This window comes from Macaca nemestrina, chromosome 2, assembly GCF_043159975.1.
Source record: "Macaca nemestrina isolate mMacNem1 chromosome 2, mMacNem.hap1, whole genome shotgun sequence".
NCBI classification, from domain to species: domain Eukaryota; kingdom Metazoa; phylum Chordata; class Mammalia; order Primates; family Cercopithecidae; genus Macaca; species Macaca nemestrina.
Window position 1 is genome coordinate 122123293 of NC_092126.1, and position 19546 is coordinate 122142838.

Genomic DNA, 19546 nt, shown 5'->3' on the forward strand with positions numbered 1-19546 from the left:
TCTAAGACCTCAGTGACCCTTCCACTTGCCTCTCCACTGTTATGGTAGTCCTATTTCTGTCTTTGATGGCATCAGTTGTAACAAATGACACATGAGCCAGTAAAGCAATGGTTAAAGCAGATGTTTTAGTGGAGACAGACTGGGTTTGATTCATGGTGGCAACCCTTCCCAGCTGTGTTACCTTGGACAAGTAGCTTAACCTCTCTGACCCTCTATACAGCAAGGATAGTAGCCTATTCACGGAGCAGTTTGGAGGATGAAGTGATACAATGGCACAATGTGTTTAGCCCAGCACCTGGCAGAGTGACACTCACTGAAGACAAACCATGGTACTTCTGTCCTGAAGAAATCCTGTGGTCACCTCTCGAATTTGATCTGGATCTCTAAATCACCCTCAGAGGCAGCCAGTGGTACCCCGTTTTATAGATGAGAAAACTAAGGCTCAGAGAGGCCAAGCTACTTGTCTCAAGATACACAGAGAGTAAGCAGCAAAGCCAGGACCTTGGACGCCAAATTCAGTGCTCTTTCTATCTCTCCACTGTCTTCAAGGTGCAAAATGTCTTTTAGTTGACAAAGCAGGGTTATGTCCCTTTTCTCTCTCTAGATAGTCAAGAAACCCCAATGAAGAGGCTGTGTGAGCCCATTTTATAGGTGAGAACATGGAGGCCTGCTAACTTGAGGACTAATAGCCTATGTGAAATACAGACTCTCCCTGGGGAGACCCAGCCTGGCCCCAGCAGCTTTGGGCTTAAGCTAGAATCCACAGGCCTGTCTGGCCTCAGGCTGGTCTCGTTTAGGAGAGGACCAGCTGTTGGCCTTCCCTCCTCTGCCCCCACTTCCTTATTACTGTTCAAGCTGCTGAGTTCAGAACACATTCAGGACCCTCTTGGTTCAGCATTTAATGGGATGGCAGGCAGAGAAGAGAGGCTTTCAAAATAACGACTGGCAAACGAAAAAGAGGCATTCAGTAAAAGTGACAAGCATGGTCACTGGATTTCCTGACCCTTCTGGCTTTTTTCCTCTCCATGGGGAAAGTGCCTAATTGTATTTCACTGGCCAGCAGCCAAAGAACAGTGTATCTGGGAGCCACCTCCAGATCTCTCAGCAGCCTCTGGTCGATGCTCGGAAGCCCCCAGCAGAGCTGCTTGTCCATTTGGATGCAATGACTCAAGGCTGACTTCCTGAACATTTTGCCTTGGGTCCGTTGTAATTTCCTACCTTGGGAGAATGTTGGGTGGGCATTTAGGATTTTGAATCAATTAAATAGCAGAGTCCAGGGCTAGACATGGAGGGTCCTTAGCAAGGTTAGTGGACAGCATTGTGCAGTTGATCTGGAACAAGCATCAGCAGACCTGGAATCCCTGCTGGCTCATTAGTGGCATGATGCCAGCCACTTTACCTGGCAGATGCCTCTGCAGGGAAAATTCCAGCAGGTACTTACCACCAACAGAACTAAGAGGGCCACTTAGGATCTAAGTCACCCAGAGATGCAGGTGTGGGGGCTGCCTTGAAGCTCGAAGTGACTTGAGTTTGGTAGCAGTTTCAAAAAGTGACACACCCAATCCTACAGCTCTTGATTTCTGGCCCAATCTCAGACTTGCCTTGTATTGCAAAGTCCTAAAGCCAAATTCACCAGAAAGGCAGGCCCTTCACACGTTAACCTGCATGCACTATGTGCCATGCACTGTGCTAAGCACCTAGCAGTCGTATCCCATGAAATATGAAATTCTTACGACAGACTGAGAAGGTGGGTACTGTCATTATCCTCTTTTTACAGTCAAGGAAACTGAAGTTCAGGGAAGTCATCTGATTTCTCCAAATCACACAGCCGGTGAAAGAAAGAGCTCGAATCTGAGCCCAAGTTCTGACGCTGAAACCTGTGTTCTGTCGGTTGTGCCGAGAATTAAACCCCCATACTGTGTGATAGTTGACTTAGGTGAGGCTATATCATGCATTAATTCAGATTCACCTGAGGATGCAGCAGAAAAAGATCAACAAGAATGCAGGGCTATGCCTAGGGGCTCACTTCTTTGTCTCCTACCCTTTTCCAAAACCCAGGGTGCCGGGAGGCATCTCCTGTATCATTTTACAGATGCTGGGACATAGCCCAGGTACCTAAACTCAAAGCACTCAGGTCCACTGACAGCCCACTTCAGTGCACAGGGTCTGCCCTCCTTCCCTTCCACCTCCTCCCGAACAGCACCGCGCTCGACAGCGGGGGAAACAGAACAGAGATGGTCTTACTTCTCAGGTCGAGTCCTTGGGAAGGGAAGTCAGGAGCGTGTTGCTGGGTTCCTCACTCCACTGGGAAGTCCCAGACTAGCAAGGAGGGCTGCCTCTAGAGGGCGGTTCTTAAACCCCTGGGAACGGGAGGCTGCTGAAATGTGCCAACAAGTGAGACAGCCTTTGCATTCCTGTTTATTCTGGTATCAATAAAAAGGAACTGTTACTATAGTAACAGATATTTCACTTGGTACACGGCCACTTCCACGATGCGGAACATCATGTCCAAGCCACACGCTTGAGAGGCACAAATAAATACCCATTTTGTCAGATTGATGAGGAATAAGAAACACGCCAAGCTTTGTTCTGAGCAAGGCAGCTCACGTAAAGGAATTTCCCTTGTTTTTTATGGGAGGGTCAGGCAAGAGTGAATTCCAGCACTTCCCCATGGGAGGGGAAGCCAAGCTTCCTGCGGCAGTGGTGTGGATTCTTCAGGAGAAAATGGCTCTGGGGGGAAAGGGGTGTGGTGTAAAGGGAGGGGAAACTGCTCAGCATTGGGTCAGTTCTTGATTATCCACGAAGGGGTCAGAAACTCCGTACACAACATTTTCCTGATACCCCGAACGCCATCGGCACTTCACAGAGGAGCCAACAGGAGAGTGTAGGAGAGGGGAAGCACCGTGTCTGGGTCTCAGCAGGCTCGAGTGTTGGCCCTGGCTCCAGCACCAGCCCCTTCAGCAGCCACTCAGTGTCTCTGTGTCTTGGTTTCTGTGTTTGTCAAACGTGGAGCATACCAGGGTGGTTGGGAGGTGACATGGATGAGATGACATTAGTGAAGCACACAGTCAAAGCTCAGCATATGGGACTTTTCTCCAGCAGAGACCTGGACTCTATGTGAACTGAGGCCAGAGCCCAGCATGGTGCATTTTGCCTGGCAGAATATGTGTTCCATAAGTAGTGGCTCAAAGAATGAACGTGTGAATGTAAAATATAAAAGTAGGCCAGGAATGGTGGCTTACACTTGTAATTCCAGCACTTTGGGAGGCCGAGGCAGGCAGATCACTTGAGGTCAGAAGTTTGAGACCAGCCTAGCCAACATGGTAAAACCCTGTCTCTGCTAAAAATACAAAAATTAGCCAGGCGTGGTGGCACACACCTGTAATCCCAGCTACCCGGGAGGCTGAGGCAGGACAATCGCTTGAACTTGGGAGGCGGAGTTTGCAGTGAGCCAAGATTGGGCCACTGCCCTCCAACCTGGGTGATGGAGCAAGACTGTCTCAAAAAAACCCGAAAAACAAACAAACAAACAAAAAAACCAAGAAAAGTAAAAAATGTATGTAGATCCTTAAGGCCAGCCTTGGGTGCTTATGGATAATGGAGGCATTCTCCTAATTTCAGAATCAACTTTCATTCGAAAAGCTAGAAGTGTTTTCTATTGTATAGTGTCATCCTAGTCCCCCATTGAGGAAGCTGGGGTCTACTAGTTGACCGGGCCTCCACCCCAACTTTACTTTCTTTTTTTTTTTTTTTTTTTTTTTTTGAGACGGAGTCTCGCTCTGTCGCCCAGGCTGGAGTGCAGTGGCCAGATCTCAGCTCACTGCAAGCTCCGCCTCCTGGGTTCCAGCCATTCTCCTGCCTCAGCCTCCCGAGTAGCTGGGACCACAGGCGCCGCCACCTCGCCCGGCTAATTTTTTGTGTTTTTAGTAGAGACGGGGTTTCGCCGTGTTAGCCAGGATGGTCTCGATCTCCTGACCTTGTGATCCGCCCGTCTCGGCCTCCCAAAGTGCTGGGATTACAGGCTTGAGCCACCGCGCCCGGCCCCAACTTTACTTTCTCATGGAGTCTTGGTTGGCTGGAAGGCAATGAGGCCTAGGACATGCATCACAGGCGAATGGAGGCATTAACAATGCAACCTTGTGTCTTCTTAGGCCTATATTATTTGTGCATTTAACAAACATTTATTTAGTTCCTACTGTGTTCCTGGCACTGTTCTAAGTGCTGGGGGTACCATGTGAATGACACAGGTAATATCCCTGCCATCAGGGAACCTACCTGCAAGGGGGATACCCAGTAAAGAAGGAGACACTCAGGATGACGTCAGGCAGTGAGGAATGCCGTGATGAACGCAAGGCTGGGTGAGGTGAAAGGGGGTGGTGTTTTAGGGTAGCTGAATCACAAGGAGTCAGTTGTGTGAAGTCTGTATACACGGGAGAGTCTTTGTCAGGTGGGAAGAGCCAGTGGAAAGGCCCAGGCTGGGTGGATCCTGGTATGATGTAAAGGCAGGCTGGGCGCCATCTTGGGAGCGAGGGAGGTGAGAGACGGGTGGAGTGGGAGGGACAGAGCAGGCACGTCCAGGGAGTCTTGGCCACGCTGACCATTCTCGAACCACTTAAACTTAGAGGGTCTCAAATTCTTGGGTAAAAACAACTTTCTGGAAACAATGTGTGGTCCTTTTTGTTTCTTCTTCCCCAGTTCTGCATTTCTTGAGGCACTTTGAATGGTAGCCCCCTCAGCCTCCCACCCTGCTCTGCCTTAACTTCTGCAAACTCTCATGGTAGAAGAGGACAGCTAGATTCTTGTTCAAACCACTCTTTGCTGACCCTGGTTCCTTGCACACATTGTCCTGCTCTGCAAAGAAGTATTTTGAGTATTTCCTAGGGTCTTTGGTGGCTCAGATGAACCAGTCCCAGTGACTTCTAACAGCTGGAGAGTAAGAAGGATCCTGGAGCGGGGGAACTTCTGACAGCTCCTGCTCATCCCTGGAGAAGACAGAAGCCTGTCACCCGGTACACTCCAGAGGAACACGCACCTGACAGCCAAGGAGAACTGGGCAGTAGTCCTTGGATGTTGGGCATCATTTTCCCTGGGCAGTTGGGAGTCACTGTGCTTCTCCCACAAAAACTTTTCACAGCCCAACTTGTACACAAACCCATCAGACTGCTAGCCCCAGGGCAGGGGCCTACTATCTTCCTGTCCCAGTACTGAGGGGCTCGATAACTATTGTTAACCTGAAGACACCGAAAACCTTGACAGTGCTGAGCTTGTTACAGCACCATCTTGCTATGTGTCCATGTGTAGGTGCAACTGTACGTGAGATCAGCGGCCAACAACCACCCCTTCCCAGGCCACATTCCATAAGTAAGAGGCTATGCTACACCCCGAGATGAGATGCAGCCAATAAACCTGTCTAGGTATTGACCTGAAAAAGATGTCTTCTACATATTCAATGAAAAATCATATATAGTAGGATCTCTTTTCTTTTCAAGATAAAAAAAAGTTGGTATATACATAAAGAACCAGTGTGGAGGCAAATACACTAATCTGTTAGCAGAGGTCAACTCTAGATCAATGTATCTCAAATATTATTACTAGATGTCATTTGAAATGAGTGCTAAAAATGCTCTTGCCTAAATCCTCAGAACCTCTGAGGGAGGAACCTAGGAATCTGGATTTTTTTTTTTTTTTTGAGACAGAGTGTTACTCTGTTACCCAGGGTGAGTGCAATGGTGCCATAATGGCTCACTGCAGCCTTGACCTCCTGGGATCAAGCGAGCCTCCCACCTCAGTCTCCCAAGTAGCTGAGACTACAGACACATGCCACCATACCCGGCTAATTTTTTATTTTTCGTAGAAATGAGATCTCACTATATTGCCCAGGCTGGTCTTGAACTCTTGGCCTCAAGTGTTCCTCCTGCTTCAGCCTCCCAAAGTGCTAGGATCACAGGCATGAAGCCACCATGAAATCTGGATTTTTAACATACCCCTCTGGGGGTTCATTTATATTAAAGAGTTTGAGGAGCATTGTTCTACATCGTAAAATTACAGGCCCTTCTCCTTTGTCACTACATTTCTGTAATGTTTGTGGCGTTAAAAAAAAAAAGGCTCAAGCTTATATTACTTTTGTTATCAGAAAAAGACTCTAAGAATTAAAAATGCAAGAAAGAGCAACCTTTCCCAAACAACTGTAGTTAGTTAGGAATCACATCTGGCTCAGTTATGTCCATCTGAATATGGGAAAACAGAGGCCCTCTGAACAAACAAGCCTTTGAGGCGTTTACTCCAGGTAATTGCATAATTCAAGCCCCAGCCGCTGTCTCCTGCATCCTTCTGTGTGGTTTTCCCTGGAGGTCTTCCTATTCTTCCAAAAGGAAGGACTCAGGGAAGCCAGGGGTCTGGGGATCTGCATACTTGCTCAGCCTCCTGGTGTGCTGGGGCATGAAGGGGAAGCCCAGGGGCTGGGCACACCCCTCCCTGTCTTCCCTCCCATCCCTTTTAACTCTAATTTCTTGGGAACCAGAGGAACCCAAAGGAAGGGGGACAGGGAAGACCAGAGGAGGCAGTCCTGACAGGGAGGTGGAGAATTTTCCTGCATCTATAATGGGCTGGGCTGCAGTATGCAGAAAATAACCTCCCCAAACAGCTTTTCTTTCATTTTGGCCCCTTTCTCCAAGCCCATGGGCGCCTAGAAGAGCTTATCTGGGCCCACAAACATCAAACAAGAAGTTTCCATGGCAACTTAAAACTTCCTCCTCAACCCTGTATTCAGTCTAAATCTCCAAGGCGCCTTTTCAAGGCCTCAATGGGGTTTCTGAGCAGCCACCCACAAAACAGCCCTAGGATTAAACCGTGCCCCCTGCCTCTCAAACATGCTCTGCTGAAAGGACTCAGGGTGGGGGAAGAAGAAGCTGTACTGGCAGAAAGAACCTCTCATGGGATCTGTGGAGAGATTATAAAAGCAATGAGAGTCGCTTTTACAAGTTTGAACCGGGAAGAATTTACCCAGTCGAGGGATTTCAAGCGTGAAAGCAGGAAAGTGTGAGGGGGTGGGGATGAACTTAGAGTCTTGTTTCTGAAAGCTGGCTCTCCACCCAGCTGCAATTAGACATGGTTAATTTGGTCTCTTAGCTGCAGAAGGACCCTGGGGTACCTCCATCCCCAGTACATTTTAATTCCCGTGTAATCAGACAAGAAGCATAGTGAGTGAATCTATGGATGGTGAGAGGATGTGAGAGGGAGCATGTGTGCGTGTGTGTCTGTTTCTGTGTGTGTGTGTGTGTGCGCGTGCGCAGGAGAACCTGGGCAGACCACAGCTGTCAAACCAAGCAAACTTCATGATTCCTGGCAGCATAGTTGCTAGATGTACCAAATAAAAATGCCACACATCCAAGTTAAATTTGAATTTCTAATGAGCACCAAATAACTTTTTAGTATATTCCATGAAATAGCTGGAACATGCTTACACTAAAACATGATTTGTTGTTTCTCTGAGATTCAGATGGAACTGAGTGCCCTATATTTTATCTGGCAGCCCTACCTGGCAGAGGCAGGGGTGGAGGCTGCGTCCGCCCCTTTGGCTGCAGAGGAGAAGTATAGCTGCTGATGCGCACAGCTATACTTAGTGCAGAGAGATGTCCATAGTGCAGAGAGATGATTTCCTCCCTTCCAGGAACATGACCTGAGCTCCAGGTAGGATGCAGGTAACGCCCCTCAGGTGGACTTGAACTACTGGACTGTATTGCCTTCCAGGCATGGCCAAACAGGAATTATTCCACAGAGGTGACCCTTCTAACCCTGTGATTAAGAGCATGGACTCTGGTGCCAGCCCAGACCCCAGTGCATTGCTGGACAACTAGGTGACCTTCAACTCTCTGTTTCCTCCTCCCTAAAATAGGGCAGACATGTTTTTGAGGAACCAAGGAGTTATGTTCTGGAGAGCCCTTCACACTGTGGCTGCCACAGAGTCAGAGTCAGGGCTCTGTAAGTGGCAACTATTATTTTGATAACTCACTTAAGAGCATTCAAGTTCTTTTTTTGTTGTTGTTGTTGTTTGTTTTTTGAGACAGAGTCTTGCTCTGTTGCCAGGCTGGAGGGCAGTGGTGCAATCTCGGCTCACTGCAACCTCTTCCTCCCGGATTCAAGCAATTCTCCCATCTCAGCCTCCCGAGTAACTGGCATTACAGGCACCTGCCATCACGCCTAGCTAATTTTTGTATTTTTGGTAGAGACAAGGTTTCACTATGTTGGCCAGGCTGGTCTCGAACACCTGACCTCAAGTGATCCACCTGCCTTGGCCTCCCAAAACGTTGGGATTACAGGCGTGAGCATTCAAGATTTTCATCCAACTGAAAAAAGTGGAATTAAAGACTAGAGTCAGAACAATCTCTACAGTGTAAAACACACACACACTATGCATAGCAAGGATTGGAAGGAGACATTTCCAAATGTTACCTGTGGCCGCCTGTGGTTAGTGGGATTATGTGTTTAGGCCTCCTCCTCTTTAGTCTCAATTTCTTGAAGTATCTATGGTGAGCATGTCTTACTCTAATATTAAGACATTATTTTAGCTGGGCACGGTGGCTCATGCCTGTAATCCCAGCACTTTGGGAGGCTGAGGTGGGCAGATCACCTCAGGTCAGGAGTTCGAGACCAGCCTGACCAACATGGTGAAACCCTGTCTCTACTAAAAATACAAAATTAACTGGGCATGGTGGCAGGCGCCTGTAATCCCAGCTACTCAGGAGACTGAGGCAGGAGAGTTGCTTGAACCCAGGAGGCAGAGGTTGCAGTGAGCCGAGATCATGCCATTGCACTCCAACCTGGGCAACAAGAGCAAAACTCTGTCTCAGAAAAAAAAAGAAAATAAACGAAATTATTTTGAAATACCTTGGGATAAACATTTTTCTTTTTCTTTTTCTTTTTTTTTTTTGAGACAGGGTTTTGATCTGTTGCCCAGGCTGGAGTGCAGTGGAGCAAACACAGCTCATGGCAGCCTCAACTCTCTGGGCTCAAGTGATCCTCCCACCTTAGCCTCCTGAGTAGCTAGGACCACAGGCATGCACCACCATGCTGGGCTAATTTTTAAAAATGTTTATAGAGACGAACTCTCACAATTTTGCCCAGGCTGGTCTCGAACTCCCAGCCTCAAGGCATGAGTTACCCAGTGTTATATTATCTGCTGTATGACTTGAGGCTACCGTTAATGAAAACAGCCTCTATTTTGGGTCTGAATCTGTAATGTCCTCCTTGGGAGCTTCTCAAGGAAAGGAAGCCCACCCCTTCACCACATGGCCAAATTGGCTCCTTACTCCCATTCTCACTTCCTACTGCTCCCTGTGTGGAGCAGCCAGAGAGCGGGTCCAGAGGCACACGGCCCTAGTTTGAATCTCAGCTTCACTCCCGATGAGTTGTATGACCTTAGACAAGTCATGTTACCATCTGAGCCTTGGTTTCCTCATGTTTCCAATAGCGGTTACCATTACTCTGCTCCCTGAGAGGAGGGGCAGATCTGTTTTGTTTATAAATACATCCCTTCACCTTGGAAACAGAGGCCAATAAATACTAGCTGGATGAATAAATGAATGAAGGGAGTTGATGAGATGGCAGATGTACAGCAGAGATGGGGTGACCGTGAGTGACTAACAATTATGAGTCATTACTGTGACTATGATCAGAAGGTGTGCAGACTTTGGCATGGATGGACCATAGTTTGAATGTGTTTTCTACCTCTTTGTGGGGTAGAAAATGTTCCTTAGCGGACCATGGGCAAGGTACTTAAGCTCTCTGGACCTCCGTCTCCTTATCTCTTAAATGGAGATGACAATTGGCAGTGTCCTTGTGAGGCAGGAGAATAGGGTCTAGAGGCAGGGAACATAAGGCCGCTTCACGGTGACTTCTCAGAACAGAACGAAATCAAATGGAAGCACTTCGGCTATGACAGGAAATATCCTCTCCATTTACATAGGGAGTGCACTCAGTAAATGATTATATAACTTCACTTCGTCCTCTTCGTCTACATAGGACGTACACTAAGTAACCAATGGAAACCTCTAGAGGATATTTAAACCCCAGAAAATTCTGTAACGGGGCTCTTGAGGCCCCACGCTCGGCCCCCCTCCCGCCCTGTGGAGTGTACTTTCATTTTCAATACATATTTGCTTTTGTTTATTCTTTCCTTGCTTTGTGCGTTTTGTCCAATTCTTTGTTCAAGACGCCAAGAACCTGGACACCGTCAACGGGTAACACTTGTAGAGTGGTGGAGGGAAGGAGCCAGGGCAGCCTGCGCAGCGGATACTAAGTGCTCGCCAGTGCAGCCTCCGTCCCTTTTCCCAGGCACCACTCCCTTCCTGCTCCTTACCCGGTAGGCTGCAGCCCTTGGAACCACTCTTACCTGTTTGCTATTCTGCGTGGGTTGATAGCTAAGAGGTGAGGGGGAACACAAGGCCTTCAGATTAGGGAGACCCCCTCCGCAGCTTTGTGAAACGATCACAACTGGGTGGGGACACTTAGGGTGGCGTGCTTTGTGGGGAAATCGCCGGAGCAGGGATTTGAAATCAGATTCGTCTGAAGATAAAGCTTCTCCCTCTCTGCCTGCCCCGCCTCAGCCAGATTTGAGACCCTCCTTTAGGAAGGCGCCGCCAATCCTGAAGTTTGGACCAGTTCTTGCTTTGGGACTTGGATAACTGTGGTTCCAGTAACTGGGTGGCGGGATCTCCCCGAGGCGGGGCCTAAGCGAGAGGGGCGAGCAGTTCCAGACCTGGACGCGTAGGGCGCGGGGACAGGCACCGCCGCTGCAGACGCGGCAGCTGGTTTGCCTCGCGCTTTTAGCTCCACAGGGGTCGGCGGGCAGGCCCACGGGTAGCGCCAGCTCCTTGCCCAAGGCAGAGGGTAGCTGGCCCGTGAGTCCAAGTCCATTGACGCTTTGTAATCACGGACCCGCACGGTGCAGGATCCCAGCACGAGATAGCGTTTCACCTCCTCCAAACGTCTCTCTCCAAGGATACTCCGGAAGGAAATACCACAAATGCTTACTGGGGCTTTGCTTTCTCTTTTTTCCCCTTACATCCCTGTATTCTCCGAATTATTTGGACACTGGTCATACATTATGTTAACTTCATTTTTCTAAATAAAAAGGCCTCCTTTTCCTGAGTAGAAAAGCAACACGTGCTTACTGCAAACAAGCAAACAAAAAGATGGAAGAGGAAAAGCATCTGTCATCCAATCTCCAACCTTAAGAAATAAAACCACCCTGTGTTTCCTTACAAATCGTTGCATGCACACATATAGAAAGGCAGTTGCTCTCGTAGCTCTCTTTCCCTTCTCCTCCCTTCCTATGTCATGCCTCACTGGACAGCAGACCTCCTTCAACCTTGCTGCCAGGCTCCTGCTTCTTTATGCCCCATTGCCTGCTACTCGGTCGTGCCCATTTTCCTCTCTCCTGGCCCAAACCTGCCGCGCCTACAGCCGCCTTCGCGCACTTGTGTGAGTATCTGTTTAAGAGATCAGCCAGGAGGTGGAACCGCACAGGACTTCTGTAGTCAAGAAACTGTGTGTGCGTGTTCTCACACATAGGAAGAAAACAATGTATGTCATAGATCCCCAAAAGGATGAATGCAGGAAGAGGGAAGGAACAAAGGAAGGAAAGAAAGGCGGAAAGGAGGAAGGAAGAAAAAAAAAGAAAAGTAATTAAAAAGAATGACGTGAGGATCGTTTGAGCCCAGGAGTTAGAGACCAGCCTGGACAGCACTAGAGAGATCCCGTCTCTACAAAAAATTTAAAAAATTAGCCGGGTGTAGTGGTGCGCACCTGTGGTCCCAGCTACTCAGGAGGCTGAGGCGGGAGGATCGCTTGAGCCCAGGAGTTGGAAGCTGCAGTGAGCTACGATTGCGCCACTGCACTCTAGCCTGGGAGAAAGAATGAGACCCTGTCACAAACAAACAAGCAAGCAAAAAGAATGACGTAAGGTTAGGAAAGAAGCAGAGCAACGAAGCAGAGGCGCCCAGCGGCGGGCTGACCAGGGACTGAGCGCCGTGCACCGCCGAGCCCTCCTCGCGCTCTTCCCGCGGCGAGGGTGGCGTTGCTCCCACTTACCCGACCTGAGCAGCACAGCCCGGTAGAGTCCGGTGGCATCGGAGGGCCCCCGGGCCCACTCGCCCAACCTCTGCGCCATGCCCACGCACCTCCTACTGCAGAGCCAGCACTGCGGGTCCCGGGAGCGCACAGCAAGAGCGTAGTGCGGAGCCCGAGCGCCTCCGCGACGGTGACGCGGCTCCAAGGCCCAAACCCCGCCGAGGGTCAGGTTACGGCGGCGGGCGAGGAGATGCCGCCGGGGGAAGGAGGGGGGCAGGGGCCAGGGCAGGTGTCCGCGCCCAGGTAGCAGGCAGGGCGCAGGTGAACGTCTGCAGTGAGGACTCCTAGCCCCGAGGTTCCAGGGCCGAGGCGAGAACACAGTGTCCTGACTTCCAGGATCGGTCTCCCGCCTACTCTTCTCCTTTCTTTGGCCACCGGCCTCGTTGATGCTACCAGCATGGGGTTCTGAAGCGCCATACCTGGGATTAGGTCCCACCACCACCATTTAATAGCTGTGTGACCCCACGATTTAGTTACCTAGCCTTGCAGAAACTCAGTTTCCTCATCTGTAAAATGGGGATAACCAGAGTACTTTTCTCACATGGTTGTGAGGTTAATCAGCTTAGAGTGTGTGTGTGTGTGTGTGTGTGTGTGTGTGTGTGTGTGTGTGTGTAGTCCAGAACAGAGAGGCTGGTGCAGAACAAACACTATACAGTATATACTGGTACTTTAAAACATGTCCCAACTATCATGGGGTGGGTGGCACTGAGAGGCAGGATCTTCGCTGGGTGCGAAGGCTGAGGGCGGAGGTCTATGGAATTCCACCAGGTTGCTTTCTCTGGCTTTGTGGAGTGTCTGTAACTATCAGAGATGAGTGGGCCAATCAGGTCTAAAGGTGGGAGGTGCCAAGCTCACCAGGGGGCTTCAGGAGATACAAGAAGCTGGCAATTTTGAGAATCTATTCTGTGTCTGGTGCTGAGTTTCTTCTAAAATAAAAATTCATGTTAATTGTGTGCTTCATGTTCTGTTTCATTTAATCTTCATAATCCTATGAAGCAGGGTCTATTAACATTGCAAATGAGAGAAAACGGAGACTCAGAGGGGTGATGCAACTTCTCTGAAGTCACACAGTGTGGGACTGGGATACCTGAATGCGGGTGGTCGGACTACAGACCTTGACCACCTGCTCCTTTTCCTTTCTGTTATCTCATTCACTCGTCACAACAGCCCTGAAGGGTGGGATTCCCTCCAGTTTACAGGTGAGGTCTTTGAGACTCAGGGAGGTGAGGTGGCTTGCCCGTGTGTGCCCAACCAAGACCCAATCCAGTTCTCTGCCCACAAAACTTATGCCCCTGAAATCTAGCGACTCCTGGAGCTGTCCAGGGTACTGGATGGCCTCTGTTCAAGACTGTGTCTGAAAGGTTCAGGGAATCTTGAGCTGGCTGTTGGGGTCTCGGCTGCCTGTTACCAGTCTTGGTACCTTCAAGGCCAACTGTTGGCCAAGCTCTCTTTGGTTGGCCCATGGCCACTGCCCAGACCCAGCTTCTGCTCTGACTCAGGGGTCCTGTACCTCTCTGCTCCCCAGACACCATCCAGTGTCCTGAAGGCCCATCTGCCACACCTCAGACACCAGTCAGGGGCCCAAGGTGACACTTGATCTTCGGGGGCCTCACTGATTGGTCAGATTGATTGTGTCTGTCATCAACAACCCGCCTTCAGGAGTGCCAGGCATGATTCCAGATATTTGGCGTTCACTACCTTATATCCTTTCTTCAGAGGATGAAATTATATCCAATTTACAGTTCACCTCATTTAATCCACTCGATAGCTCTTTGATCAAGCTATGGTTCTTTCTTTCTTCTTTCTTTCTTTCTTTCGATGGCTCACCACAACCTCCACCTCCTGGGTTCAAGCTATTCTCCTGCTTCAGCCTCCTGAATAGCTGGGATTACAGGTGCATGCCACCACATCCAGCTAATTTTGTATTTTTAGTAGAGATGGGGTTTCCCCATGTTGGCCAGGCTGGTCTCGAACTCCTGACCTCAGGTGATCCCCCTGCCCTGGCCTCCCAAAGTGCTGGGATTACAGGCATGAGTCACTACACCTGGCCTCAAGCAATGGTTATGCCCCTTTTACAGTTAAGGAAATAAGGCTCAAGTGACGTGCTCAAGATCCCATAATGAGTTGGTAGTGGAGCCAGAATTTGAACCCAGATGGTGCCAGAACTTTTGCTGCAAGGGGGAAACCAAAACAGCTGTGGAGCCAAGTGGGACTCAGGGAAATTGTGGCTATGGGATGTGCTTTTGTGGAGCATGCTGAAGGGATGGACTCTGGCCGCACCTAGGAATTCTAGGTGGGTCTGACTTACCTGAGCCATTTCGTCTTTGCTTCTCATTTTCACTATGAAATCTGGCCTGAGGAGAGTATGTTTTCTGTAAACAGAAAGAAAGTAGGTGGAGGTGAGGACCCTTGGTTCTTTGGCAGAGGGAGGGGTGATGGGATATTCACAATGTATTTGAGTCTTTTGAGGACTCAAGGCACTGGTCAGGGTCAAAGTCCTCTCCAGAGAAAGAAATTATCATAGTCTTTGGAATGGATGTATGTGTGTGTATGTGTGTGTGCCCACGTGTGTATTTATGAGACACATGCTCTTTTTTAAAAAATGAACTTTATTATTTTTTAAAATAGTTTTAGATTTAGGGAAAAGTTAAGAAGATAGTACAGACAGTTATCTTATACCTCACACCCAGTTTCCCTGTTATTAACACCTTACATGTATGCAGCTGTACATGTGAGTTGTATGGTGCATTTGTTACAATTAATAGACCATATTGATGCATTATTATTAACTAAAGTTTATACTTTATTCAGATTTCCCGAGTTTTTACCTAATGTCTTTTTTCTGTTCCAGAATCCCTCCAGAATACTACGTAACATTCAGTCATCATGTCCCCTCTGGCTGCTTTGGCTGTGACAGTTTCTCAGACTTTCCTTGTTTTGGATGACTTGCACAGTTTCTAAGAGCCCTGAGGCCCATGTTCTTTTAGGTCAAGCTCACGCCCATGCCGTTCCTTCCGCCTGGACTGCCTTCTTCCTACCTTCCTGGCAAAGTCCTCATTCTTCAGGGATCAAGTCAGAAGGCTCCAGGACTTGGTCCTTAGGCCCAGTTCTCGGACATCTTCTCTTGTCTCTCTACACTCTCAGGGCTTTAAAGAGAACTCTCAGCCAATATTCCCCTAATGTATTATATATTTTCAATCTAGACCATGCTTCTGAGCTTTGACCTTGTCCAATCAACTACTTGACATCTTCACTTGAAAGTCTAATAAACACCTGAAACTCATCATGGCCCAAACAGAACTCTTGACACCCAAGCCTCCAACCTGTGCCTCCCCTGTCTGCCCCATCTCAGCACATGGCTCTACTCTGACTCTGTTGCTCAGACCAGGAGCCTGGGAGTCTTCCTTGCCCTGTCTTCCTGCAACCTCATAGTCGTCTGATCTCCCAGACCTGGTGAGTCCACCTTCTAGTGAATTTCTGGAGTCCATCCACTTCTCCCAGGCCTCCATGCCACCACCCTATCCTGGGTACAACTGAATACAGCAGTAAATTGTTTTCTGTATTAGTCAGTTTTCACACTGCTATAAAGATACTGCCTGAGACTGGGTAATTTATAAACAAAGAGGTTTAACTGGCTCACAGTTCCAAATGGCTGGAGAGGCTCCAGAAAACTTACAATTATGGTGAAAAGCGAAGGGGAAGTAAGGAACATTTTACATGGCAGCAGGAGAGACAGAGAGAGAGCATGTGCAAGGAAGTGCCACACTTTAAAGCCATCGGCTCTTGTGAGAACTCACTCACTGTCATGAGAACAGCATGGGGGAATCTGCCCCCATGACCTAAACACCTCCCACTAGGTCCCTCCCTCGACATGTGGGGATTACAATTTGAGATGAGATTTGGGTGGGGACACAGAGCCAAACCATATAACTCTCCTTCAAGTCGTTCTCCACAAAGACTCAAGTGTGAGCTATTAAAGCATAACTCAGATCCTGATTCTGCCTTCCTTGGAACCCTTCTGCGTCATGTCTTCCTTTTGCACTGGGGACTCAAACCCACATGCCTTCCCCAGGCCTACAAGGCTTCTGCAGCCTGGCGCTTCCCTGCTAGCCTCTCAAATTCCATCTGTTTGTTCCTTCCACTGTGCAAGGGCCTGGATGCCTCATTGAATACAACAAAGGTCCCTGTCCTTGCGGCGTTCACATTCACATTCTAGCGTGGGAGAGAGACAATAATCACGATGAATAAGTAAGGTAGACAGTGTGGAAGGAGACCAGAGAGACTTGGGAAAAAAGGAAGTGGAGAGGAGGGAAAGAGGGTGGCTGGTGGCAAGTGGGGACCACCTGTGGTCATAAGTAGATGCTCAAATGGGTCTCAGTGGGAAGATGAAACATGGACACAGACTTGAAACAAGCTGGGAGTTAGCCAAGTGGACATCCTGGGGCAGAGTCAGCAGTTACTGCAAAGGTTCCGAGCTGGGCTGTGCCTGGCATATTCAGGAGCAGCAAGGAGGTCAGGGTGGCTGAAGTGGAGGGAACACAGGGGCAGTTACATGAGAGAAGATCAGTGAGGAGACAGGGGCCAACTTCCCCCACGCCTCATACTCCAACCACTGAGAACTCTCTGGGTTCCCTGAAAGCCATGGCTTCTCTCACCTGCCAGCTTCTGCAGGAACTATTCCCTTCACCTGGGAAGCTCCCCCATTCTGCCTGGCTCACTCCTTCTCATCCTTTAGGTCTTGGCAGAAATGCTACTTCCTCAGGGAGGTCCCCCTCAACCATGTGCTTCTGTAGCACTCAGACTTCCCCTATGTTAATACTTCCCACTGAATTATGACTCTTTCAGCCCCGCTTCCTTCACCACACTGGACTTGCCTTGAAAAGGAATTGGGTCCTATTCACAGCTGTCTCCCCAGGGCCCAGCCTGGAGCTGTGCTTGGAGTGGACACTCAGCAAAGATTTATTGAGGGAATGAATGAATCAGTGAATGAGGGAATGCAGCCACATAAAGGCCTCTGCGCTGTATGATAAAGTGGGTAATTTCCCAGAGAGTGAGCCAGGGCCAGAACCAGGAGAGGCCTCAGCTGTGGCCTGCTCAGGGATGATCAGGGTGAACAGAATTGCCTGGGGTCCTGTTGTTTCCCCTGGGGGTTCCAATTTTGAACTCCACCACCAAGGAGGGGATGGAAGAGGGAGAGGGAGAGTGTTTGTGGTTTGAAGTATCTTTTGTGCTTTTTTTTGAGATGGAGTCTCGCTCATCACCCAGGCTGGAATACAGTGGCGCGATCTCGACTCACTGCAGTCTCCACCTCCCAGGTTCAAGTGATTCTCCTGCCTCAGCCTCCCGAGTAGCTGGGACTACAGGCGCCCACCACCACATCTGGCTAATTTTTTGTATTTTTAGTAGAGACGGGGTTTCACCATGTTAGCCAGGATGGTCTTGATCTCTTGACCTTGTGATCCGCCCGCCTTGGCCTCCCAAAGTGCTGAGATTACAGGCGTGAGCCACCGCGCCTGGCCTCTTTTGTGTTTTTTAATGAAAGGATTAAGGGAAGAAGTAACCTCATCTGTGGAAGAAAATTTCAGGACATAGAAAAAGGACCCAGTCTAGAGAGTCCAGAGGGGATCTGAGCTGCTGCTCATCTCTCTCCACACAGACCTGGGAAGGTGGACTGGATCCAAGGGCAACATCAGCATCACAAAGCCAGAATTTCAGAAGGAGCAGTTCCCAGAACTGGAGTTCAAAGAAATGTCACTTGCCTCAGGGATTTGCCCCTGCCCGGAACTGGCAAATTGACTTTACTCACATGCCCTGATCAGGAAACTAAAATACCTCTTGGTCTGGGTAGACACTTTCACTGGATCGGTAGAGGACTTTCCCACTGGGTCTGACAGAAGGTAATTTCTTCCCTTCTGTCAGACATAATTCCTTGGTTTGGCCTTCCCACCTCTATACAGTCTGATAACGGACCGGCCTTTATTAGTCAAATCACCCAAGCAGTTTCTCAGGCTCTTGGTATTCAGTGGAATCTTCGTACCCCTTACCATCCTCAATCTTCAGGAAGGGTAGAATGGACTAATGGTCTTTTAAGGACATACCTCACCAATCTCAGCCTCCAACTTAAAAAGGACTAGACAGTACTTTTACCCTTGCCCTTCTCAGAATTAGAGCCTGTCCTCAAGATGCTATAGGGTACAGTCCATTTGAACATTTATATGGATGCACTTTCTTGCTTGGCCCCAACCTTGTCCCAGATACCAGCCTCCAGGCAACTATCTTCCAGTCCTCCAGCAGGCTAGACAGGAAATTCGCCAAGATGCTAATCTTCTATTGCCTACTCCAGATTCCCAGCCATATGAAGACACCCAAGCTGGATGATCAGTTCTTGTTAAGAATCTGACCCCTCAAACTCTACAACCTCGATGGACCGGACCCTACTTAGTCATCTATAGTATCCCAACTGCCATCTGCCTGCTGGACCCTCCCCATTGGGTTCACCATTCTAGAATAAAGCTGTGTCCATTGGACAGCCAGCCTGATCTCTCCTCTTCCTCTTGAAAGTCACAAGTACTCTTTCCTACTTCCCTTAAACTCACTCGCATTTCTGAAGAGCAGTAATAACCTTTATGAGCCTAATATATCCCTTCATTCTATTAGGTCTATTCATTCTTACACTACTTTGTGCAACAGGCCTTTACGCAGTCACCCCCGCTACTTGGACTGCATCCCAAAAACTTGTCATCCCCACTATCTTCTGTCTAGTCATACTCCTATTCACCATTCTCAACTACTCGTAAATGCCCTGCCCTTGTTTACACTGCCAGTTTACACTTTTCCTCCAAACCATCATAACGGATATATCCTGGTTTTACCTCAAACAGCCACTCTTAACTCTCTCTTGAGGTGGATAAAAGATCGTCAGTGGCAAGGTACACTCCAATTCTTCTATCCTGATGAAGTCTTTTTTTTTTTTTTTTTTACTTTTCTACTCACTCTTATCCTTGCCCCCATTCTCCAGTTACTCTCTACCCCTCCCTAATTACCTCCAACATACTATCAATCTCACTGACTCCCTCCCTGCCATTTCTAATCTCTCCTTAGCGAACAATTGCTGGCTTTGCATTTCCCTTTCTTCCTGCTCTTACACAGCCGTCCCCGCTCTACAGGCTGACCGGACTACCTCTCCCTCTCCCTGTACCTGTGAACCTCCTTTAATAGCCCTCATCTTTACCTACCTGAGGAACTTCTTTACTTTCTAGACTTCCTAGATTTGGTGAGAACTCCCCAGACATTTCGCACCAACAAGCTGCCACATTTCTCTGTGTCTACTTACGGCAACCTTTCTCCTTATGTCAATTCCACCCCCCCGACCCCCATATTTGGACCCTTCACAACACAAACTACTATCCCTGTTGCC

The 19546-nt window shown here is 48.8% G+C and overlaps 1 protein-coding gene across 3 annotated transcripts in view; it reads right to left on the reverse strand.

Annotated features, from left to right (window-relative positions):
- The window catches only part of LOC105482965 (family with sequence similarity 107 member A), a 63663-nt gene that overhangs the window by 10606 nt on the left and 33511 nt on the right, over positions 1 to 19546 (reverse strand). Inside the window, exon 2 of one of the 3 annotated variants that reach the window (XM_011743500.2) lies at positions 14438 to 14501. In XM_011743500.2, coding sequence (XP_011741802.1) covers positions 14438 to 14501 — 64 coding nt within the window. Of the gene's footprint in view, positions 1 to 2244; positions 2404 to 12090; positions 12249 to 14437; positions 14502 to 19546 lie in introns of those variants that run through there. The other 2 variants (XM_011743490.2, XM_011743507.3) reach the window with 2 other exon arrangements.